Below are 26,597 nucleotides of genomic sequence, written 5' to 3'. Positions count from 1 at the left end.
GACAGAAAGAGAAGTCTTTGATGTTGAACCTGATAAACCTGCAGTGTTCAGATGTTTCTTGTTTATAACATTGCTTCTCTCTTTTTTTCCCCTTTTTTATAGCACCTTAGCTATATGAATATTATATACAGTATGAAAGAGTTTGGGGTTGGCAGGATTAAAAATAAATAAATAAATCACCTGCTCATCAAGGCTGCATTTATTTGATTGAACATACAGTAAAACAGTAATATTGCACTATAGTTAAGCCATTAACAGTAATACAGTTTTAATACGTCAATTTAGTGGTCAACAAAACATTTGTATTTGGAAACTGATCACTTCTGATCAATTCTGTGCTGTGTAAAATTGTTACTTTCTTTCAATAAAATAACAATCATACGGACCCCAAACGTTTGTATGGTAGTGTGTATATATATGAATATTAAACAATTTCCTCCTGGCAGACCATCAAGGCCACTTCTCCGCTGGGTGATCCAAGGGTGACTTATAACTTGGAGGATGGATTGGTTCCAGAAAGCAACATGCCTGTTCGTTTCTACCTAACCCCGAATCGTGAAGATGGCTCTGCCTCTATACTTGTCGCAGAACCCTTGGACTATGAGACCACCCGCAACTTCATGCTTAGGGTTCGGGCTCAGAACGTGGCCCCTGTTCCCCTGGCGGCCTTCACTACTGTTCACATAAACATCACAGGTAAATGACATCTACTGTACATGGCCTGGCACAGCAAAAACAGGTTTAGAGGTTGTCATGACAAAAATGTTACATTTATTATTGACTGTGTTTTCCTATCTGTGCGGTCTCTTATGCAGCCTAATAATCCAACTGACCCTATAAATAAACCAGAATGACAAACCATCATGTAACTTTTAAAATAACTTAATCCAATTGAAAAGAATTGGTGCTGATCTTATATAAACCGAATTACTTCCATGTAAACCTTGTATGAACCCAGATTTAAAAGTATGCATAGGCAGTACAGTGAAGGACAACTCTTTGCATGTAGTTGGCTTTGATGTAACTCAATGTATATATATACAAAATTTGGATTATAATAAGATGCAGAGTGTAGTTTAACTTGAAAAGCAGCTCTTTGAATGTGCAAATAGATATTTTCAGCAAATTGTGGAACTTAGTGTGCATGTAAATATTACATGTAGAGGATTTAAATTTGGATTGAATTGATTCAAATGAAGAGAGATCTCTGCATGCAGTCACTGTAGTGCTTGTTTACAAACCATTTACATTCATAGTTTTAGCAGGCGCTTTCTTATTACAGCAATTTACGAGAAAGTGTCCTTATATCTACACTTTAATCACATTTAAAATGACAGCTTTTAATCAGTTTCTTGTTTGAATTCCAGTTCCTTGTCTTTACACTCGTTAATTTCTTTTTATAATCCATTCACGCTCTTAAACTCTGATTATTGCGGAATGCATCCTATAGCCTGGACTCTTTAATAGCTTTTATTTCATCCCACCCTGTCTGTTCGCCTCTACTTAAGCATTCCTCTGTGTTCGTCTCCTCCACCGCAGGAAGTCTCTGTACTTCCCCTGTAATTTACAGAGTTTGCCCTGCAGTGTTAATCTGGCTCTCTCTTCATGGATGAATCTTCCCTAGTTATGACTGCTCCATAATTCTGATCCAGCTACAGTTACAGTACTTAAAAGATGTATGTTAATACATCTGGGGAGGTAGGAGAACATTGGCACCTGATCAGGATCGGTTTTGTGAGCTGAAGGGTAAACATCTTCATGGGAAACACTCTATCGTTTAGCGTAATCCACAGACAAATAATTCATCTTTTCTGTTGCTTTTGACTTATTTACGCAGTGCTTCTTTCTCCATTTAAGAGTACAGCCAGTGGTACGTTCAAAAGAGAGAGAGAGAGAGGCAGAGTGAAATGAGGGAGTGCTAGAGGGAGGAGGTCGTAATGGATTTGGCTTTCCTGTTTAATTCATGGTTTACGGCTTTGGCTGATAGAAAATTAAAACCTCAAAGTACATCAGATGGTGATTAGTGTCTGGAATCATTGAACCCATTAAAGATCTTACCCTAAATTCCAATGTCCTCATGTCCCTTCTAGGACTGAGAGCAGCACATTTTAGGAGACTAGGCTTGGTATTCATTTCCTCTTGAACACACAGAATCCACTAACGTAATAAGGCTTAGATGAGACATAATGTCAGAGTTAAGATAAGTCAGATTTGTTTCTGATGGAAAGCCAGAGTTTTAACTTCCCTCAAGCATAGCAAGATATTTCTTCGTCTTCATGGTCAGGGGGGGCTGAAACTCCACAAAAGAGGTCAAACTGATACTTTAATGCAGGAAGCAAAGAACAAATTTTGATTCACATCAATAATGTCTTGTTAAAACTGTATTTACTGTAATGTGCACCAAGGCCACATTAGTCATTTTCTCTGAATGGCAGCGAGCCCTATATATATGTATATGTGTGTGTGTATTCCTTATGCAACAACCAAAGAAAACTGCTGAAAATACTTATGATTGTCTGCTGTTGACAGATGTCAATGACAACGTTCCATTCTTCACCTCCTCCATATACGAGGCATCTGTGACTGAAGGGGCAGAAGTTGGGACTCTAGTCCTCCAAGTGTCAGCCAATGATCTTGACCTTGGACTGAATGGGAAGGTATGAACTAGCGATTCACTCAGTCGCCACCCGTTTGTAAATATAATCTATTATGCAATATGAAATACATAAAGGACAGTATGTTAAGCAATAAGATCTGTAAAATTCAAAGAACATCTGTGATATAGCCACGCTTTAAATGAGGATGAATAGAATGATCTTTATTCTGTATCTCACGATGACCTCCAAAACACACGTATTTATTCCGATAAAACCCCAGCTACTTTTTTTTCAGTATTATTTGTTATGTTTCAGTGGGAAGGCTAACATGTCTATAGCTCTAAGAATTCATTGTTTCGTACATAAATATGTCATATGGACTGCAAACATTCAGATAAATATCCCTTATATTTTTTATTAATTATTTCAAGAATGATATGCAATCTGTTGTTCTATACATCATTCCACAAGTCTTTTTTGTTTTAGTTCTTTTTTTTTTTTTCTAAATGGTTTTGAATAAGTCTCTTATGCTTAACAAGACTGCATTTATTTGAACAATCTAATATTGTGAAATATTGTGCTATCAGTTAGGCTACTTCATGTTTTTATTTTTATTTATTTATTTATTTTTTTGTGGAGACTGTCATACATTTTCTAAGATCCTTCAATGAAAAGAAAGTTTAAAAGAACAGCATTTATAAAAAAAAAATAAAAAATAAAAAATCATAGCGGTCACTTGATCAATGCTATGTCCTTGCTACATAAATGTGTAAAATAAATAAATAAATAAAACAAAGCAACAACAAAACATAGCAGACTCCAAGCATCGGAGTATGTGTCTGTGGTACTATTAGCTGATAGTGAATATGTTTGTGAAATCATTATTCTTGAGCCATACTGTGGACCCTGGTTTCGAAGCTTGTGATTAAATGTCCCTGTCTCTGTGCTCAACTCTATCTGTTGAGGGGCCTTTCAACGGGCCTCTGAATTACAAATTCCATGCAATGGAACAATAATGAGTATCATTTGTGGGTGTGAATGCTAATATATTTTTTTCTCCTACAATAGCCCCCTCACACACATCCCCTTGTGTGCCAGATGGGGTTTGCTGCGCGTTTTGTTATCCTGACCCCTGAAATCATTTGATTAAGCCGTTTACATTTAATTCAGCCTCTTTACTTGTGTTCTCGGCTCTAATGCGGCCGGCAGGGCATCATATAATACTCACGCCATGCTGGTTTAGTGTGGCCGTTCAGAACAGCTTGTCTGATAATTGTTGTTTGGGGCTTGTTGAAACAGCAGTTGGCACCTCTTCATCAATTCAGCAGTACTGGCTATCTAGATTAGCTTCATTATTCTTAACTTGAATGGCCTTGATTTCTGCTTTACCTGCTGGGAAATTGCCAATGTGCGTTACAGGCAGAACACGCAACAGGAGGTCTCAGCTTCAGGTCAGAGCGCTGGGTGAATAAATTATGTAGAGAAAGCTGGATTGTTTAATTACATGTGATTAGACGAGGTGGAGCAGTCTTAAGCACACATATGCACACAGGAAGAGCAGTATTAATTGTTAATGCGTTTTCCCACAACCCTGTTAAATGTTCTGTGACAGGTTTGGCACTATTTCTCCTCTGTATGTCATTTCTTTTTGCCAATTTCCTTTTTATTGTCTCTCAGATCTCATACTCTCTACTTAATGACCGTAGTGGAGACTATCAGTACTTCCGCATTGATCCTGAGCTGGGCACCATCTACACAGAGGCTGTGTTTGATCGAGAGACCAAGGGATCCTACCTTTTGGAAGTGAAGTCAGTAGATGGCTGGGAATCGGCCAGGCCAGGGAAGCACGGACAGCCCAACTCAGGTACAGTGAGCCTAATGTGACACCTTACATGAAAAGCAGAGTTAAGGCCTAAACTCTAGATGGATAGATATTGCTCTATTCGGACCAGGCGCGAAAAAGCAAGGATTTTTTTTTGTCCTTTGTGTCGATTATTTCCCCCCATGTCCAGAGCAGATGGACACTGAACAAGAGTAATCAGGAAGAGGGAAGAGAGTGGATCTTGTTATCATTGCTATCTGACAACAAATTTATTCTCACATACAGAATATAATTTCTGTTAATTTCCCACTGACATTTTCTTTCACTTGCAGAGAGTTAGAAAGTCACTCTAGATCTGTCAGTCATGGGATTATGCATGAAAAAATATTTGAATTCATTTTTTCCTATACATGAAATACGAAAGCAAATATTTTCTGTATGTTTTATGCAGCTCATTACATTTAGAATAAAAAAATAAAGATGTTTATGACAAATGAGAAGTAGGTATTGTGTTCAATCCATTATAAAACATACAAAGAGTCCATGTCTACCTATTATAGAATAAAAAAATCCACTCAGTCAAAAGTTATTACAAGTATCTGTAACAATAACAATTATAATACATCATATGTACGTATTTGTGGTTATAAGTTTAAGAGTATTTTTATTTATAACACACAATGAACACCATATTAAATCTACTTTATTTACAGTATAATGGACTGTATCATATCTTGACATTTAGTTAAGATCTGCACAGTATCTTACTACAGCTTGTGAGTGGTTAGATGTTGAGTGTTTTTTGAGTGTTTCCTGTGGAGCTAATGTTAATTAATTGATGTGAGGTTAGTACTCTGTTAAAAAAAGTTTTATATGGTTTCATTTTATTTTTATGGTCCCCTTAATCAATCGACTATAAGCAGCTTTGAAGACACTTATAGTCAGTTTATCTGTTGGTTGACCATCAAAATAAAGTGTCAGCATATATTTACAGTAGCAGACTCTAATGACTGCTGGTTGAAATGTATTTGCAGAGTTACTTATCAACAGCTGTCTAAAGGGTACCATCAAAATAATCAAACTGATATTACAATAAAAATAGTTCAAAGAAAATGAGTCATATTACACATTCATCTGATCTGACATCTGATCTTATGGCTGTTTGAGAGAAAAAAATATATATATTATTATTATTATTATAATTAATACTATTTATAAGTGGTATTTGACCGCTTTAAGTAAAGTAGCATCAGAAAAATGGCAAAATATGAGACTTATAACACATTATAACTATTAGAAATATAATCCAGTGTAAAATGGGATGCAACATGTTCATTGTGTTATAAATCATCATACTCTTAAAAGCTATAGCCACAAATAAGTAAATATTAAATTAAAACTGTTCTTATGAATTTTCAAGATTATACAACATAAAATACGTTTTATTTTATTTTTTTATAATGCATTACAATGCCTTAAGAATACCCTTATAATGTTTTACATACAGTAATACAGTACATAAATACAGACTTCATAGAAAGTGTTACCATGTTAACCTCTGTTAAGTGATTTGCTTTTCAGACAGTTTCACCAGTGAAAATAATTCCAAACAAAGTCACAGTAAAACTATTGCACTCCTACGAACAAAGCAGCACTGTTTTGTTTCTGAATAAATCCATGTTTGTGAATGAATCAGGTGGGAATCTGTGAAATCAATTGCTTGGTTCCTGAATAAATCACCCACTTGAATGAATCATTTCAACAAATGACTGACTCATTAAGAAAGTGTTTGCTAACACTACAGGTGGTTTTAGTTGAATATTTAAAGTATAATTACATTTTTATTCCATAATTTCATATTACTTTATTTAAAAAAGTGCAAAGATTGGTCTGCACTCTGGACATTTTTCGGTTGAAGCAGTTCATAGTGTCTTGAGATTAAAATGTATTCAAAAACATTAATCTCATGACATTATTTACTGTGAATGACACTTCAGATGCAGCTTCAGAGCCACGTCTGCAGTCTAAAGATGGATTCTGTTGATGCTGATTTCATTTGATTGTTAACAGCATTATAGTGTTTAACCTTAATGTAATAAAATGTAAGAATTTGACAGAAATTACAGTGTATACTTATAATACACTCCTTGAAATCGGTTTAAGAGGACAAAAATCTCCACTTAATGGAAAGTAAATTTCATTGCTGACAATTGTGTCTGGAAAGAAAGTTATTCAATATAATCTTTATTGAATTGTTGTATTAGCAATATCACACTTACTGTCAGTTTTAGACTGCTAAATACAATTTCATTCACACACAGCTCAGGTAAGACTTTCACTCTATAAACTATTTTATTACCCAAAAGCCTCCCTTAAATATGCAGAACTCATGCAGACTGTATTCGAAGCTTGTGCTCGTCACTGTCACAATGGTCATTGATGCTATCAATAAAACAAGAACTTATACAAGATTCATATAAGTTAGTAATTACAGCTGTCAATCACAAACACTGACTGTTTGAACATAGCCAGTGGGGTTGTGGGACTTCACAATACAAAGCTAAAGAGGATCTAAAGTTCATGGGAATACGTCCATTAGCTGCATAAAATATTGCATTGCATAATCCTTGTTTAATATAGAAAGCATGACAGTTTGATTGGATTTGTTAGACCACAGGGTTCGCCAGAGTCACACAAATGTTTCATTCATTGTGTGGAATATTAACAGGGTCTCTTTTGCCTAAATAACCCACTAACACTTGAAGTAAACTAGACGAAAAAGTTGCTGGTTTAAATGTTGATGAAGGTGCCAGAGGAGAAGGGGAGATATCAGGAAGCAGCAGGGATAGACTGAGAGAGAAATGAGTCTGTCTCTGTCTTCCTGTGCTGTTTGTCTGCTCACAGTTTGCCTTTCACTCCAAACAGAGGAGACATGCACTCCAGCACACTTACAACTGTAATGAAACGCACACATTTAGATGAGCAATTTGACAACACGGCAGTGTCAAATATGTACTAGCACACAGGAGACAGAGTGTTGATTAGCAGAGTCACATGTACATACACATAATTACTCAGAAACACGTGAACACTAATTGTACTAAGATGCTGTCAGAAGCATCAGTATGACAAGGAAACAAAACACAAGTGCTGTTTGTATAGAAAATCACACAACAGAGTTGTGACTCTGCGTTTGTGAGGGAAAAACATGGCCACGTCTTCACGGCGGAGCTCTGAACAACATGCCAACCTTTCAAAGGGTGGCAGCTAAGCGTATGCTGTGCTCTTTTTACACAACATAACACGTCAGAAAGAGAGCGGGATCAAGACTCGAATGAGACACTTTATCTACGAGTCTGTCCGCCTCCCACAGCCCTGACTTGAGCTGAAGGCTCTGAAAAGGTCACTACGTGTTAGATTGTTTAAGTTCTTCAGTGTTTCTTTAGAATACCATAGGATGTGTTGCTTTAAAGTGATTGTTCATCTAAAAAAGAAATTTTGGTGGCACTTTAGAATTAGGGATATTTCCATCAATAAACTGCCAATTTGCTGCTTATCAATACTTAACGTACTAAGGTTAAGTTTAGGTATGGGTTAGGGTTAAGGGATCTAAAATATGGTCATGCAGAATAAGGCATTAATATGTAGTTATATGCATGCTTATAAGCAGCTTGAAAGTGCTACAGAATTTTTTCCTGTCATTCTAAACCTGTATGACTTTCTTCAGTGGAACATAAAAGATATATTGAGCAGAATTGATGATCAGAATTCTTCAGAATGTCGTCTTTTTTGTTCCACTGAAGAAAGAATGTTATAAAGTTCTGGAATAACAATAACACGAGGGTGAGTGAATGATTTTGACACAACCGACCCGAGTTTGAACCTGCTTTTTTCTGATCCCATTCTTCTTTTTCCAATTACATATCAGCTCAGAGAGACATTCATTTTTAAATAAAAATGGATAAAATATTCCAAAAGTGGAAATAAAGTGGTATTTATTATTGGAATTAAAGTGAGATTAATGGGCATTTAATAGACTTTGCCTTTATAGGAGGTTCAATATGGTGGTAGATGTAGGGTTGAGCTTTAAGGATAAAGAAACAAGTAAGGTCCCAATATGGCAGCCATTTATCCTTTTATAATATATACACTCAATTTGTTATTATTGCATGCTTTTTATATTGTACTACAATAATCTGATGTGCAGGTATCCTAGCATCTAACACTATTTGCGCTTCTTTAGCAGCAGATTGTGATTGATGTGTCTACTGATAATTATATCACATGGAGCTCATTTAAATGGCCCAAGCATCACACATTTCCCTTGCTTGCACTCAGTAAACACACAACCCCCAGGGTTCTTCACATCACCTGATGACTTCAGACACAATGTCGAGGCACACACATGAGAGGAAGATAGAGAGCTGAAGATGGACAGAAAATGAATGAGACAAACAGAAGACACATGAATTTGATGGAATTGGAGATGTCAGATATTTACAAAGATGGAATGTAGGAGAGAGAGAGAGAAAGAGAAGTGGGGAAATGACAGAGGCAAACACTTGAATGTAAAAAAAAAAGACAAGCAAAGTGAAGTAAAGATAAGAGTGTCTGAACAAAGATTGCTAATCTTGTGTGTTTCCACTCTTGTCAGATACGGCGTATGTGCGCATTTTCATCAGCGACGTGAATGATAACAAGCCGGTGTTTGCGCAGTCCGTGTATGAGGTCGACGTGGACGAGGATGCTGACGTGGGCTCCACCATCCTCACTGTCAGCGCTAATGATGAAGATGAAGGTAGGTGAAGATGAGGATGATGGGTAGAACAATATGCTCATTTGTAAGAGGGAAGTAGGAAATATGAAGTGTTGACTCGGGGTGTAAATGAGGTCTGTAGATTTGAGAACCTGACATCACAGCTCAAGTGTGATCTTCAACACCTGATGCGTTTTCTGTAAATTGCAAGGGAAATGTAGAATAATTAATTAATGAAGACCTCATAAAAAAAAGAACAATATCATTAATGATGAGGAAAAACTAGGCATTTCATTTTATAAAAAAAATAAATAATAATAATACTTCAAAAGATCATGGAAGATCAAATAAAAAGGGAAATTTTCTTTCAGTATTTACAGTGTTTCAGCAGTTAGACTACAGGGCTTGGCTAGCTCACAGAGATTTTAATGAAACACAGTTAGAACATGTTCCCATGAGTTTGAGTTTGTCTCCAGGCTATTGCTTTCATATTCTTCTGCTCCATTCAATAACATCTGTACCGCTCATGAATGAGAGACAAGAGACAGTTGGTTCCTCGTCAATATACCCTGAGAACATAACAAATGCTGCTCCCAAGATAACCGGCCTCATACATCGCCATGCAAAAACCTTGGATGATATTTTTGTTTTATCACACACACTCCAGAAACACGCTCAAAGAGGATAGTCTACATAACTCATCAGCCAGCCTGTCTGGGTATACAGATGCACTACTGAAGCGCGTAATTCCCTGTGGTCCAGTTGAATCCACGACGTGCTCCACAGTGTAGATTTGATGCAGGAGAGAGGAAGGGAATTCTTGTATCAGTCATTCATCATAATACAGCCTGGAGTGGCTGGACATTCCCCGAAACCTGAAGCTTTACCCTGATGAATAGATTTCAGCCTTCGCTGCAGCTCTGACTTAACCCGCGCAGCCACTGGAGCAGAGCCATCATAGCACATCTGTGCTTTCACAAGCAAGCCATGCTTGATTCTGTGCATTAGCAGAAAACGCAAATAAGCCAAATATTCCCTAATGCAATTTAGTTGAGGTACCAAGGCAACACGAGATGGTGGAGATGAAACGGCGATAAGGCTCCTAATGTGTCGTTCCCTATTCATTAACCTCGTACCAGCAGGGATATATCCAAACGCACTGCAAGCAGATCTGAAGGATTGTTAAGCAGGAGTGTTTTTGCACTGTTTGCTTAACTGGGTTATTTGTTTATATGGAGTCTCTTCGCATTTATTACCGACCTCAGAGAGATGAGCTTTGAGTCCTGAATACAAAATAACAGCAAAGGAGTTATAAAGAATTTAATAAAATAGCATGCTCACAGCAAATGCATTGCATCTTTCACTGTTTAATTAACAGAGCCCAACAGGGGATCCACACATTTTCTTTTAAGCTGGTTTGGACTTTGTGCTACATTCACTTCCATCTGTACTACAAATTCGGTTAGCACAAGGAATAGACACCTTAACTATCACAGGCTGTGTGGATTCAAAGAACATGCATGCAATAAAGCTACTGTATGTGGTTAGCCGTGTTGTGAGGTCACAAGCACCATTTTTACTAATAAGATTGTTCATTGTCATATAAAATGTATCTAGCAGTATAAAATCAGTTTATCAAAGTGTGTTAGGCCGTGGGTCCACCATAGGAGGCTAGCGTATTTTTTTAATAGTTTCAGTGGAAGCGTATATTGTATATTTTTAAAAACGTTAGAAGTGAGATGAGATGTTAAGTGTCTGTTTTATACTGTACATTTTTCTTGCTGCCTAGCTGCCTAAAAAACTTTGGGTAAAGCGCAACTTTCATTATAGTCAGTTTTTATCTAGCCGTTTTATCTATTTAAATATCTTAAGTATATTTGATACTGTTAATTCCTTTCACACATGATTACATGTTTGTTTAATTTATCAAAAATTAGTAACCAACACAAAGAACCTTTTAATTATAATTACTGTATTTATTATTGTCTTCGTATAAAATTAAATGATCATCAAAGTTCAATAAGAATAAAATATAAGAGTTAGTCATTTCAACCCTCTATGCACACCTTGGCAATATAATCGCCATTGGTTAGTAAATTTTTCACACATAGTTTACAGTTCGGCAAATACAGGTGTGCTGTGTGTCCATTGAGATGAAATAAAAAATTACAGATCACTTGATGTAGAGCGAAACTTATAATAGCCTCGAACACACACACTTGGCGAGTAAAATCTACGAATTTATTAGCCAATGGCTAACGACAGACATCTTTTAGTCGCCCAGAGTAATGCGGGTGATTTACTCACAATGTAGACGGTTGCATTTGTACAAACATTATTGAAAAGATATTCTAAAGAAAAACACCTCTTTACATATGTAATATTAAATGTGTATGTAATGAAAATTATAATTTACTCATCCTCATTTTATTCCAAACCAACATGACTTTATTTAATAAAATAAAAGAGAAAAAAAGTATATATATATATATATATATATATATATATATATATATATATATATATATATATATATATATATATATATATATATATATATATATATAGATATAGCTGTTTTTTTAGACCTCCACTTTTGTGTTTTGTAGAAGGTAGTCAAAGAGATTTGAATTGAATCCACTCATTTAACTTTCTTCTGCTTAATCAAACTAAACTGTCAATGATTTAATTCAGAAAAAAATGAAATCCGAGTACATGCACAAAAGCACAGAATGGGGGCGGGTTGTTGGCATTGACAGAATAAAAAGGTTTAAGCTAGAGTCTCTCGCACTGCATTTTCTTTTGAGTTTGAACTTGTATGCTTCAGAAGAGAGCTTGAGGTGAATGGACTTTCGATTGAATGTCTGACAAGAGCTATGCAAAAGTACAAAACAAAGTTTTAGTGCAGGAACAATCTGAAATAAATGAATGTTTTTCCACAGATTATTGTTAAAAAAAATGTTTAGAAAAAGAAAAGAATTTTTTTTTATCTCCACCTATTTTGAAGCTTATTGCTCTGTTTTCATGGCGGCGAGTTTCCAAGGCTACTCTTGACAATAACCTCTAAAGGCCATTGAAGCAGTTTTTTGTTCACCTGCAGCAAAAAGCTTGTTGTCATATTTTAAATAGGTACACTTTAACTGCTAACCTTTTTTCCACTTATAAAAGATTCTGACTTTTAACATTTTGTTCAGTCACCTTAATATCAATGACAGTGTAGGTCTATGCTTTCCTCTTTGAGGAGGAAGTTTTCTTTGTTTTCATGAACCCCTCTTATTCTTTAGGTGCTAATGCCAAGTTACGTTACCAGATTACATCAGGCAATGTGGGAGGTGTTTTTGACATGGAGCCCGAGGTGGGAACCATCTTCATTGCCCAGCCGCTGGATTACGAACTGAACAAGCTCTACAAGTTGCACATCTTGGCGTCTGATGGGAAGTGGGAAGATTATGTGACTGTAATAGTCACCATTGTGAATAAGAACGACGAGGCACCAGTGTTCTCTGTGAACGAATACTATGGCAGCGTGACAGAGGAGCTGGATGGTTCTCCTGTCTTTGTGTTGCAGGTATTGCCTTTAGATTCTCTGTATTGTTCATATCAGCTCAGTTCAATTTTCAGATCACACGTTTGTCATTTTGATGTTTGTCCCTTTTTTTGTGGCTCCTTTTCTTTTAAAAAAGATAGAAAGAAAATATTAGGAGCTCTTCTAAATGTAGCAAAAACAGGTCATGGATGTGTGATTACTACATTCTTCTTCCATTAATAGGCTATTTGAAAATGAATAATACAACAATTCATTGGAAATTGCCCAAACACTCATTTATGTTAACTTGCCAGGGTATTTTGTGTTTCGTAATTATAGTGAAAACTGTGATTGATTTGTTATTCTGAATGCATTCAACATTTTGATAGTGTCTCTAGAGGTTCATGCGTAATGATTAAAGTTAATTATTAAAAGTCTGCATTTGCAGTGAGTGACTTCACTTTATTTGTCCAAAGATGTTAGGGGCTCATTTTTAATCTGAATGTTTAATCTTTTGTTATGCCAAAGTTGTTGGAGGTAATCTTATTTCCTAACTTTTTAATTTTCTTAGTCAAGAAGGAGTTTAAAGTTTTGGTAAAACTTTTTGATAGTCCACTTTAGACACACTACTAGCAGTAAGTAACTTTGCAACTACATGTCAACTAGCAGTTAGTAGAGTATTAGTAGACTGTCTGCTTAATATCTTCTAACACTTTCTTTGTCAACTTATTGTCAACTTACCCCTAAACCTACCCCTAACACTAACCCTAAACCTACCCTAACAGTCTACTCTGAGAGTTAGTAGACATGTAGTTGCAAATTTCTGAGATTTAGTTGATATGTAGTTGACATGTAGTTACAAATTTACTTATAGTTAGTAGAACGTCTAAAGTGGACTATCGAAATAAAGTGTAACCAAAGTTTTTCCTTAAACATTTTCTTTCTTTCTGTTTCTCTCTCTCTCTCTCACTCTCTCACTCTCTCTCCCTCTCTATTTCTTTTGTTGTATTCTGGGTTGTTTGGCATTTATCCTTGAAATACAACTCCTAGCTTAGCATGTTTATAACCACTAAGTGCAGAGCAGTAGAGATGGATGGATGGATGCGTGGACAGATGAATAGAAGGTTGTTTGAATGGATGGATGATTAGATCTTATTTTAGAGATTCCAGACTGAAGTTTTAATAGATTTGCTGTGATTTTGCAGGTAACAGCATCTGACCCAGATAAGGATGCTGACCAGGAGGCTTTAAGATATTCTCTTCATGGTCAGGGTGCTGAGAGTGAGTTCATCATTGACGAGGTGACGGGGAAGATTTATGCTCAGAGAACATTAGACCGCGAGGCCCGGGCAGTGTGGCGTTTTGTGGTCCTGGCCACGGATGAGGGCGGCGAGGGACTAACAGGATTCACAGATGTCATTATCAATGTGTGGGACATAAACGACAATGCTCCTCTTTTTGCTTGTGCCCCAGACAGTTGCACTGGTGACGTGGCTGAGAACTCTCCACCTGGCACTTCCGTCATGGAGATGACAGCCACTGATCTGGATGATGCAGCTGTCGGACAAAATGCAGTGTTGGCCTATAGGATTGTAGGTAATGCCGCCCTTAATGGCGCTAATAGTGGAGCAGATGTGTTCAGCATCAATCCTGCTACTGGGACGGTTTCAGTGGCAATGTCAGGTCTGGACAGGGAGCAGACTGACTCGTATATCTTGGTGGTGGAAGCACGAGATGGTGGAGGTATGATAGGAACGGCCACCGCCACTATACATGTGACAGACGTCAACGACCATGTCCCACGCTTCCTCGACCGCTCGTGCTCCGTACACATTCCTGAGAGCAGTGAGCCTAACACACCAATCATTGAGCTTGCCGCAGAGGATGCAGATTCTGGAGAGAATGGCCAGCTTACCTTCAGTGTGGTGGCCGGTGATCCCGAACAGAAGTTTTACATGGTGAGCCATCGACAGGAGCAGCGCGGGACCCTTCGTCTTAAGAAACATCTGGATTACGAAAGACCGGGCGAGCAACGCTTCAACCTCACCATCAAAGTGGAGGATATGCAGTACTCCAGCCTGCTGCACTGCACGCTAGAGGTCGAAGACTGCAACGACCACGTGCCAGTCTTCATTCCTCACTTTATACAGCTTCCTGCTGTACGAGAGGATGTCGCTCCAGGAACCAGCGTGGCGAGTGTGGCTGCCAGTGATTTGGACTCGGGGTTGAATCGCGAGATCACTTATAGTATTGCTCCGGAGTCTGATCCGTACCATCTGTTTTCTGTGGACCAGTCAGGGTTAGTCACTGTGGCCAGTGAGCTGGACCGGGAAATGGACGCACAACATCACTTGGTTGTACTTGCGACAGACCACGGCACACCACCGTTGACTGGCACTGCAACTATCCAGATGGCTCTGCTGGATGTAAATGACAACGGCCCTGAGTTTGAGGCTGCATACGCGCCAATAGTGTGGGAGAATGTTTTGGGCCCGCAGGTTGTGCGGCTTAACCAGAGCTCCACGTTGTTGAGAGCCGTGGATCGAGATTCAGAAGAGAACGGCTCACCTTTTTCCTTTTCTGTGCCTCTGGAGTATCGTTACAGCAATGATTTCCACCTGCAGGATAATGGGAATGACACGGCCACCATCACCGCCCTGAGAGCCTTCGACAGAGAGAGACAGAAGGAGTTTCTACTACCAGTCATCATGACCGATAGTGGCAGTCCACCAAAGACCGTCACGAACACCCTCACTATCACCATCGGCGACGAGAATGACCACGCCCACGTAGCTGGACAGAAGAAAGTGTTCATCAACTGTCACAGAGGTAATGGCTTTAACCTTAGAATTATCTACTAGCAAAAGGGTCAGTAATGGTTAAATTACATTTAATTAAATGGGCTGATAAAATGCCATTTAAATTGATTGTAATATTTGACATGTGGGTTTATCTGTTAAATCATGAGTATCTTCATTGATCTGATTGTTTAAATTGATTTTATAAACCAATACATTTTTAATGTTATTTTATTTTCCTGATGATTATCATAAATAAAATAAAATAAAAAAATAGGTTATGTCTTTAAAGTTATGCAATTAATTTATTTCTAGGTTGATATACATAAATACATTTAATACATATAAATGTTTAATACACTACCTTTTAAAAGTTTGGGGTCAGGTTTTTTTTTTTTTTTTTTTTTTTTTTTTTTTTATGTTTTGGAAAGAAAGTCTTTTATATTCTCCAAGACAGTTTTGGTGCTTAGTATCTGTGATATGTTCCTTTCAGAATTTTCTGGTGAATAAAAAAGTTCAAAAGAACTGCATTAATTTGAAATGGATTTATTTATACATTTATTTATTTATCTGTCCTTGCTGAATAAAATGATTAATACAAAATAAAAATAAAAACCCTAAAGATTCCAAACTTTTGAATGTTAGAGTATATTATAGCTTAGTAAATTCTACCGCAAACGTCATGATTATTGATTGACTGATAACAGCTGTGGATCATTGTTTTAATGCTACATGCTAGCCAAGCACACACACATTAATTGCGGTCCACACACAACAAAAGAGAGCCCTAACATGTTAAGGCTGTAATAATAAACAATGTATTGTATTGTTCTTTTCTGAAGATGAGCGCTTTAGAGCATGATAAATGTAACTTCTCTGATTTAAATGTTCCACGACGGACAGAAGATGTTTTAAAAGTGCCTGAAAATGTTGAGAACCACAGGGTGAAAAGACTGTAAAGTCAGTATGTTCATCTTTTAATCTCTGGAAAATTTCTTTAAGGCTTTGTTGAAAGTCATATACTGTATAGTAGATTTTATATGATTTACTAAATGGGGGAATAAAGTTATATTTCGGCAACATTTAAAATAATAATAAACATTCTATGACTAAACATGTCGTGGAAGAAAAAAAACTATTTTAATACTTATTCAGAAAATTGCTAAATTTGGTCCATTTCAGTCAGCACTAGTGTCAGTAGGCAGTCACTAGCTGGGTTTCCATTACCCTGCTTTTATGCAATTTTTTTTTTTTTTTTTTTTTATACACTTGCTTGAGGTGGTTTTTGACTTGTGCGAAAAAGGGTTAATGCAAATAATGGGAGATGGAAATGCTTTTTGTGAATTTTTTGTGACTTTGTGACTTTGCTATGGACGGTAAATCCTGACTAGGATCTGAAATGTTGTTATGGTCATTCAGAAATCCCCAAGCAAAGTCTGTCATCAAAGTATTTCTGTTTAATTGCCTCCCATAACTGTTAAACTACATTCCCAAACAGCTGCATCTACCTCCGAAAGCAATAAGCGCATTCATTGTGTTTAAGTCTGCTCTCTCAGAGGTGCAAATAATTTATTATATAGGGAAATTATTATATTTAGTAGCTTCTCCTACTGTTCTTAGTGATGTATAGTGCCAGTTTATCAGGAAGTGACGATTTTGTTCTCTTTGACTTGTTGGATGGAAACGCTGCTTGTTTGCAAATGTTTTGTGCGAAGTTCCAATTTTGCGCTTAAGGTAAATTTGCAGCTTTGGATGGAAACCCGACTACTGTGATGTTGTGTGACTTTGGCATGCTGGATGATTCAAATTATAATGTGTTCCTGACAGATAATATATCGGTAATGCAATATATTACAATAATGAATATCCACAATATTGTTATCGTTGGCACTTCTAAATACGTGAATAATTATATATCAAAAAATATTCCGAATTTGGATACATTTTAAGAATAATTTTCCCAGAAACTGGTAAAAATCACCAAAACAGCTGTATGCTGCTTGAAAGACACGTGTGTGCTCTAATGTAAACAAGCCCACATGAGAAGCACATGGGGAAACACGTGAGAGACGTGCTGATTGAAAGCACATTCACTCTCTGACAGCAGATGGCGCTAAACTGCAGAAAATACAGCCGTTACCCTGTAAACCGCATAAATAAAGCAGCTGGCTCAGCTTTCTTAAACATATTTAAATAGCCATTAAGATTTGTGTATTTCCTGTGTTGTTCATCACAGTGTCAAATACTTAAATATTTAGACTTATTAGGCTATTTATTTTAACTTTAAACTATAAACTTTTTTTACATTTCAATCTGGACTAGAACATACCCTAGACATTGTTTGAAAGTGTTTTGATTATTTATTGTTCATTCACACTTTACATTAGGGCTTCATTAGTTAGCATTAGTTAATTCATTAGTTAACCTAAACTGCCAATGAAAAATTATTCTGAACATTCATTAATCTTAGGTATTTCAATATATAATATACTGTTAAAATCGAAAGTTGCAACTGTGTCATTTAATGAGCTAACATGAACTAAGAATTGTATTATATTTATTTATTATTTTTTTTTTGCAAAGATTACTAACTTTTTGTAGCGATTGTAACTATTTCTCATTGTGAATGTTAATGCATTAAGTAAGGGATCATTTACAACCAGCCAGTTGTTCTTGTAGAATAAACCCCGACAGGGTGATCAGGACCCTCACGAGAAGCAGAGGTATCGAGAGCGAGTCTGTGATACCAGGATGACATAATTAAACAATTGTACACCATTTTGAATCAAGTTTTTATATTTTATTAGCTAAACAAACGCAAAGCTTACCCGGGTGAGCCTGTGTTATTAGCTTTTACAGAATGTTATCCAGGGATAACATACCTTGGAATGTCACGACTGACCAATCAGAATCAAGTATTCCACAAAGCCGTGTAATAACTAAGGTTAACTAATGAGATCTTATTGTAAAATGATACCTATTGGTCTTTATAGTTGTTTTGCACTTTAATCTATGTAAAACTTTTAACTTTATATATTTTTCTGTATTGCTTTGGATTGTTATTTTTTGTTATAAGAAGAAACTTAATAAACCTGTTATACTGTATTATGACCAATAAATTACCTACATTTCAATATCGTGGTTATACCGTATACTAGAGCTGAAGATCTTTGCCCGAACCCGATGGGACCCGTCGGGACCCGACGGGTTCGGTCGGGTTCGGACTTAATTTCTATCATCTTACGCGGGCTCGGGCCGGGCTCGGGCTTGCGCTCCGGTTTGCAAGGTAAACGAGCGGTCATGTGATTGTTTCGATTAGCGCGAGAAAGATGCGAAAATGAATGCTGAGCAGGTGTAATGGAGGCTTGCCTCTGGTGATTACGTTTTGGTAGCACCAGCAACTAAAGCAAACTCTGAGGTGTGGAAAAGTTTTGACCATGATTATAATGAGAATAATGAGTGAATAATGACGCACCATCAGTGAGCGCAGGAACGCGCTGAAGACATCTACTGTGGATTCAATCATTTTCCTCCACAAAAACATGTAGACCTAGCCTAATCTCTGTGAGTAAAGGTTTTTCAAATGATAACTAAATATTCATTGAGTCTTAAATGCATAATGTTAACAGAGTATTAACGCTAATGTTGGCATTATTCTTTTATTAAATAAAGCAAATCCGGCGGAGCCTCAATCTTAATTTCGTTATTGCCAAATACCCATCTTAATTTAAAATTTATCTTAATTAATTTTTTTTAAATGAGTCGTTTTTATTGGTGCGTTGGTCTATTTATAGGTTAAATGAGCCTATGTCTAGAATGCTGAGATGTTATGATGTCACAGAGGACTTATTTTATTTCTTTATTCCAACTTCCAAGTGGTCTAGTCTACGTTAGTTATGAGTAAATTATGTTAAAACATGAATAAATTAGTCATTGTTGACAAAAGGCAAAAGAGCTGTGTGCGTGCGCACATTTGAATAATGTCGGGCTGTAAACGGGTTCGGGCTTTAAAAAAGCTGTCAATCAAAATGTACTTGTCGGGCTCGGGCCGACACCTGATTACAGCTCTACCGTATACCGTGATAAAAGCATTAGCAATTAATCACAGAATGGAAATTTTATACCGGCATATAGCTATTCACATTATTCAGCAGCTCGTCATTAATTTTTTCCTTTCAAACAGACTACTGATTATCCTTCATGTTTCATGCTTACCACACCTCAAGATACTGTTCAGATGTGTTATTTCAAGACATTTGTCAAGTTTTTGGCCTTAAAACACTCTAGGGTTTAGAATTTTTTCTTACACATTCCATCCCAAGGTTGATAGGTTGAATACCAGGTAATGCTGTCAATAAAAAAAAAAAAAAAAAAAAAAAAAAAAAAATTCCCTGTGCATTTAATGGAAAATTGCACACTTTATCATTTGTCAACCGATCAGAATCAAGCATTTAACAGCCCTGTGTTACAAATGCATATCCACAAACAGATTAATACATACTGTATTTCAGCTTACGGTTGTCAGTAGACATATATCTGTTGATGGTGCTGAATGCTTGCAGAGACTCACACACACACACACACACACACACAAGCTTGTATTTATACTGTGCATAATGTGTACTACACCTGGTGCTCATGCAATGTTGTTTTGACAAGTTTTTTTATATATATATATTATGACAGGGAGAATGCCAACCAATGTATTGGGGAAGGTTTACTCACCAGATCCAGATGACTGGGATAACAAGACGTATGCCTTCGAGGGACATGTTCCTAAGTGAGACCTTCTTATATTTTCTTCTCTACTCCTGTTTCTTTCTACATCCTTTTCCTTTCTGTCCACATCATTGCATCATCCACCCTACATGGTTCGCATGTTTATACACATCTTCCTGCACTCTTTTTGTTATTTAAAGGGGTCAAGGGATCTCTAAGAACAATGTCAAATCCTTTCTTCTCACATCTCAGCATCTGTCTTCCTCTCTTGCTCTTCTGTATTGATGTTGTGCACTTTACTGGAGAGGCCTATACAATGATAAGATGATCCTGACAGGGCCAGCCTTGAGATGTCTTGCACACATAGGCGCCTGAGCTCTCGCTGTGTCAGAACCTTCAATACACACAACATAATGTGAGAACACTCATAAAGAGAATATAGTTAAAAATAGACTGTAAATGTATATTTTTTAGGGGGAAAAAAGGGAAAAAAATGAAATCATTGAAGCTTGAAGGGATAGTCACCCTGAAAATTCTGTCATTAATTACTCACCCTCATGTCATTACAAACCTGTAAGTCATTTTTTTTATCTTCAGAACACAAATTAAGATATTTTGATGAATTCCGAGAGCTCTGTAAACTCCCCCCCCCCCCCCCCATAGACAGCAAGGGTCATAACATGATCCAGAAACATAGTAAGTGTTTGTGTTTGAAGATAAACGAAGGTCTTACAGGTATGGAACGCCATGAGGATGAGTAATTAATTACATTTTTGGGTGAATTTTTGGGTGAACTATCCATTTAATATAATTTGGCTTGTAACTGAAATTTGTTTGCTTTCATTCTTTCTATAGAGTTTCTGTGCACATTTAGTGTACATTGTGTAAGCATTTATGTAAAGCCGAGGTCAGAAGTTGACTCATAAATTGGGCTTTTCACTTTTGGAAGATGTTGAGTTCAGATGAGGTTATTTTGAGGTCAGCGAAATCTATAGTGCCATTCATCTGCAGTTCACAATATTCTAGAAAAGAAAACACTCACAAAACAAGAATTCACCCTCTAATTTTCTTTCTTTCCCTGGTTTTTCCTTTCCATAACCCAGAACCATTCCACTCGCACCATTTATTGTATAACATTCACTTTAGCCATGTTTTAAATTACAGTGAATTGTGTGTTTTGTTGATCTCTTTGTTTTACACTTTGGCTTTTTTATTGTTTATGTAGTGGCTGTTGGTTTTTGCAAGGTCTTCTCTGAAAAGGGTTTAGAGTTGTTTATTCTGTATTAACAAGAACAGTAACGAATATGCAGTCAGACAGTTAATATTTAATCCTGTTATTTTTTTCTACCTACAGTTATTTTATCCTGAACAAGCGGACAGGGTTCCTCATCATCAAGGAGAACGCTCCTCCTGGGAGTTATGACTTTCAGGTTCGAGTGTCAGATGGGGTGTGGCCAGACGCCGTCTCTAGCGTGAAGGTGAATGTGAAAGATCTCCGGGACGATGCCATCTACAACTCAGCCTCTTTGAGATTAGCAGGTACAGTTTATATTTACCTCGTAACAGCATGATGTAGAGCTGTTTGACTTTAAAATTAGATTTTGGCTGATCAGTAATCAGTGCTAGCTTTTACTCTTGGGAATTTTTCTTCTCTCCAATTATCTGCAAATTCCACTAGAACCACATACAGTACAGACCAAAAGTTTGGACACACCTTCTCATTCAAAGAGTTTTCTTTATTTTCATGACTATTGAAATTGTAGATTCACACTGAAGGCATCAAAACTATGAATTAACACATTTAGAATTATATATGGAATTATATACATAACAAAAAAGTGTGAAACAACTGAAAATATGTCATATTGTAGGTTCTTCAAAGTAGCCACCTTTTGCTTTGATTACTGCTTACACACTCTTGGCATTCTCTTGATGAGCTTTAAGAGGTAGTCACCTGAAATGGTCTTCCAACAGTCTTGAAGGAGTTCCCCGAGAGATGCTTAGCACTTGTTGGCCCTTTTGCTTTCTGTCTGCGGTCCATCTCACCCCTAAACCATCTCAATTGGGTTCAGGTCCGGTGACTGTGGAGGCCAGGTCATCAGGTCATCATCAGTTTTAGTCATCTGAATTGTTTTAATTTTAGTCTTATTTTAGTCGACTAAAATTGCTTGGCATTTTAGTCGACTAAAATTGCTTGGTATTTTAGTCGACTAAAATAAGACTAAAATCAATAACAGATTTACTAGACAATTTTTTACAGCTGGTATAGGAAACAAACTTAACCAAAATATATAAAACACAAATTCAACTTTATTTCAACACAACTGTGTCTTTATTTCGATTCAAAAGCTTTTATGCAGCAACAAACACTGTCATGATAATGTAAACAATAACTAGCTGCCAATTGACCATCAATAAAAGAAAAATAAAGTTAGGTCCAGGACCTTAAAGCTTACAGCTGAGCTGAACAATAAGTGCATAAATTTAAAGTAAATATTTAATAAGTTGGGTGGATAAAAAAAGTAACAAGATTTTATAAGGTATTCATTTGTCTAGCAATATTGTATGTTTTAAATACTACAATATTGCTAGATTAGTATGTATAATGATAGGATGTGAACATTTACGTTTCACATGACTAATATAGAAATATTTGTGATATTGTCAACAAGTAGAACATTATAAAATATACTAAACATTAGTATTAATCAAATGTATGTATCATAATATTACGTATTAGTATTGTGCTCTCATCTAACAAAAGAATATCGTTGTGAAATTACATTTGCGAAAATGTCCAGGTGGCTCGTCTGTAAATGTCTTTTCAAATTGGTTGTGTTCTTGGCACGAATGAGCGCTCCGCTTGCTTTACACTTTGTTTTGTTTTGTTCGTCGTCAAACGTGAAGTGAGCTGTGGACATTTTGTCGCTCTTTTAGACATCACCTCTTCGAATGCCGACTTCCCAGGAGCTCATTTAAAAACTGAAAACCTTTGCTTCACGTCTCAATAAGTCAGGCTCGGATTGGTTCTCTTCTCTCATGCAGTCTCGTCTGTTCCGTTTTGCCGGTTCTTTTGTTCATTCCTTGCATCTCTCCCGTCTGCTGATTTGATTTTCGTCACAGTCTATTTTCGTCTCGTCCTTTATTCGTTGACGATATTGTCAATCAATTTAGTCATAGTTTTAGTCTCCATCAGTGCCTTCTTTTTTTAGTTTTCGTTTCGTTTTCGTCCGCAAAAATATATTCATGACGAAAATAATGACGAAAATATTTAGTCAACGAAATTAACACTGCTTTGGTGACTACCATTTTTATATGTAACTTCATCATCCTTCCTGCATCTGTGTAACCATCTATAGCCGTGTTGATACTGCAAAGGCACAAAAGTTCTTTCACGCTTTGGCACAGTCAACAAGAAACAATATGCAGTCTCAGTTTCATGACAACAGCAGCTCTGATTCATCATTTTATTTGTGCAGAACTAAAAGCCTGAAACCTAAGCTTACCTTCTATAAAATTATTCTTTAATCTTTTTGGAATGCAATTGGATTATACCGTTTGCATATAATACTGCTGTAAATGTTACTTCCAATTGAAATCATTTTAAAGGCTCTAAAACTAATTTGATTGGTAATGAATAGCACTCTGTATACATCACTATTGAGACTTGAGCCGAGTCTGTGTCCACTGCTTATTTCAATCAAAGACATTAAAATAGTTTGATTGTTTGGGCCTGGAATCAGGTTTTCTGTTGATTGTGTGCCATGTTGTGGCAGTAAAACTCATGAGCTTATTGACTTTGGTGACATTACGACAGCCAGCGTTTTAATGAAAACAAGACTGGGCTGAAATGAAATGGACTATAGCTGAGGTTTTTGTAGTTTTAAGACTATTAAATTGGGGGAAAAGGCCTTGTGGGAGATGGAAAGACAGAATATAAAATGTAAGCCAATAGCAACCTCATAAGCCTATAAAGATATTTCTCTTTGATTTTAGCAGTGCAACTGAATTTATGACATGGAAAGACAGCAAACAGTTTTTATTTTTGCTCATTGTTACTTCACAGATTACTTGTGACCACAGTGTATTATGTAAATGCCTCTTCTTTCTATAATCTCTGACAATCCCTAATTGAAGCAAGTTTATGTGTGGCATTAAAAACAATCTTAGTTACTCTTATTGCATTTTTTGTAGTTTCATCAGATAATCTACTGTGGGCTGTGCAGTTAGATATTCATCCCATATTTCTATTTACCGTAGTCTTTAAACTAAATGAAGTGCGATTTACTATTAACCCTCTAGGATATATTGTAAGATAAAAGTGTTACTGCCAGACCCAGAGATCAGCTGAATGGATTAGAAAATGGTAAAACACAACTGTTTAACTCTAGGGGAGTTGGAAAATGAGCCTATTTTCAAAAATAGTGAAGTGTTCTTTAAAGGGGGGGGGGGGGGGGCGGGGGGGGGGGGGGTGCTCATTTTCACTCAATATCCTGTTAATCTTGAGTACCTATAGAGTAGTACTGCATCCTTCATAACTCCAAAAAGTCTTTAGTTTTATTATATTCATAAGAGAAAGATAGTCTGTACTGATTTTTCCCGGAAAAACACGACCGGCTGGAGGTGTGACGTGTGGGCGGAGCTAAAGAATCACGAGCGCGAGTAGGCTTTTGCGTTGAGAGCGTTTGGAAGCTGTGATATTTCCGTGAGGACAAAACCAACCAAAACAAACCATGGCTAACAGTCAGATTCATTGTATATTTATGATCCAGAATCAGATCCAGAGGCTGAAATTTAACAAGAGCAGCATCAGCAATGATGTCTCTATGTGGTATGTACTGAAACTGTATATATTTGCTTAGCGGTTTTGGAAAATGACTAAGTTCCACTTTATGTCCACTAAGTTCCAGCTGCTCCCGACGAGCTGGATGGCGCCTTGTATGGCAGACACCGCAGTCGGTGTATGAATGAGTAGTGTGAATGGGTGAATGTGAGGCAAATTGTAAAGCGCTTTGGATGGCCATGTGGTCTGTTGAAAGCGCTATATAAATATAAATGCATTCCATGTCGTCTTTTTTTTTTTTTTTTTTTTAAGCTGTACATGTGGAAAGTGCAGTTTGATGACAACATCGCATGTTGTTTACTTGATGTGCTTACGCGCCGATAGCTAAGTTAACAACACAGAGATATTTGAAGCAGTTTTACTCACCGCTTGCAGTTCCAACACACGATCGTGACCCTTTTTCGTTGGGACTGCATTATCCATAAAAAATAAACGATGTGCAAATCTGGCGTCTAACTGGGCCTTGTTTGTAAAACAAGCATCTTCGAAATGCAGGGAACAAACAAAAACACTTGCACAACTCGGTTGATGCTCTGTAAAAAATAAACTCCATCCACTGGTCCCTTAATGCTGTTTTTTTTTTTTTGGTAATCTGTGCAGGGTTGTCTTGCCCTGGCAACCAAAAACACACTTCTTTTGTGACATTTCGCTACGCTCTCGCTCTGATCAGTGAAGTCTGTGCTCTCAGTGCTCTGCGATACGGGAGCGCGCGCTCTTCCGGCAGGAAGTGCCCTTAGGACCCATATAAGGAAATTCCGCTCCATCTAACGTCACACAGAGCCATACTCGAAAAAACTTTCCGAAACTTGTGACAACCCGGAAGGAGTTGTAGGTCTTTCAAACCTACAACTTAATTGTTGAAACTTTGTCCATGTTTAGCATGGGAATCCAACTCTTTAACAGTGTAAAAAACTCAGTATGCATGAAAATAGCATTTCACCCCCCCCCCCCCCCCCCTTAAAGAAACTTTTGTTTATATGTATATTACTGATCACAACATGAGTGATTTTGTTTCAAAGTAACAATATATATTACAATATAGTTATTTTTTTTCCTTTAAATTAGGTCTTTCTTCATAATTAATGTCAACAGGGTCAATATTACAAAAAAACGAATACTAGCCTATATTAAAAAATAAACTCAAACTCACCAAAGATAAGTAAACAGTCTGTTATTAAATAATAAACTAATCACAAGTAATAGGGAAAAAAAAAAACTACAGAACAAATGAATAAAAAGGGTGCATTGTATAAAGTAATCCAATGTATAAAAACACAGTATATTCTTCACTGTGTAAATTAAATGTCCATTTCTTTTATTAAGGTTACAAAAATGATTTAGTCAAAGAGCAGTGACAGATTTTATAGGGCTGTGCAAAAAATCGAATGCGATTTTCATGCACATCTCATCAGTAAAGACACTCCTTTAATTAGAATTATTATCTCCAGCATGTGTGTTCAGATCAGGGTTGCCAGGTTTTCACAACAAATCCTGCCCTGTTGCTTTTCTCAAAACTAGTCCAAAACTAATCGCGAT

The 26,597-nt window shown here is 36.8% G+C and overlaps 1 protein-coding gene across 3 annotated transcripts in view; it reads left to right on the top strand.

The window, feature by feature from the left end:
- Positions 1-26,597, top strand: part of LOC113106222 (neural-cadherin) — a 300,806-nt gene that overhangs the window by 182,985 nt on the left and 91,224 nt on the right. For all 3 annotated transcript variants that reach the window (XM_026267912.1, XM_026267913.1, XM_026267914.1), the window contains 8 exons: positions 447-696; positions 2,530-2,657; positions 4,275-4,461; positions 9,074-9,217; positions 12,460-12,743; positions 13,907-15,530; positions 20,186-20,279; positions 21,573-21,757. In XM_026267912.1, the coding sequence (XP_026123697.1) occupies positions 447-696; positions 2,530-2,657; positions 4,275-4,461; positions 9,074-9,217; positions 12,460-12,743; positions 13,907-15,530; positions 20,186-20,279; positions 21,573-21,757 (2,896 nt within the window). The remainder of the gene's footprint in view (positions 1-446; positions 697-2,529; positions 2,658-4,274; positions 4,462-9,073; positions 9,218-12,459; positions 12,744-13,906; positions 15,531-20,185; positions 20,280-21,572; positions 21,758-26,597) is intronic.

This window comes from Carassius auratus, chromosome 7 (genome assembly GCF_003368295.1).
Source record: "Carassius auratus strain Wakin chromosome 7, ASM336829v1, whole genome shotgun sequence".
In the NCBI taxonomy this organism is placed as follows: domain Eukaryota; kingdom Metazoa; phylum Chordata; class Actinopteri; order Cypriniformes; family Cyprinidae; genus Carassius; species Carassius auratus.
The sequence above is the reverse complement of the archived record's forward strand: the minus strand, read 5'-3'. Positions and strand labels throughout refer to the sequence as shown.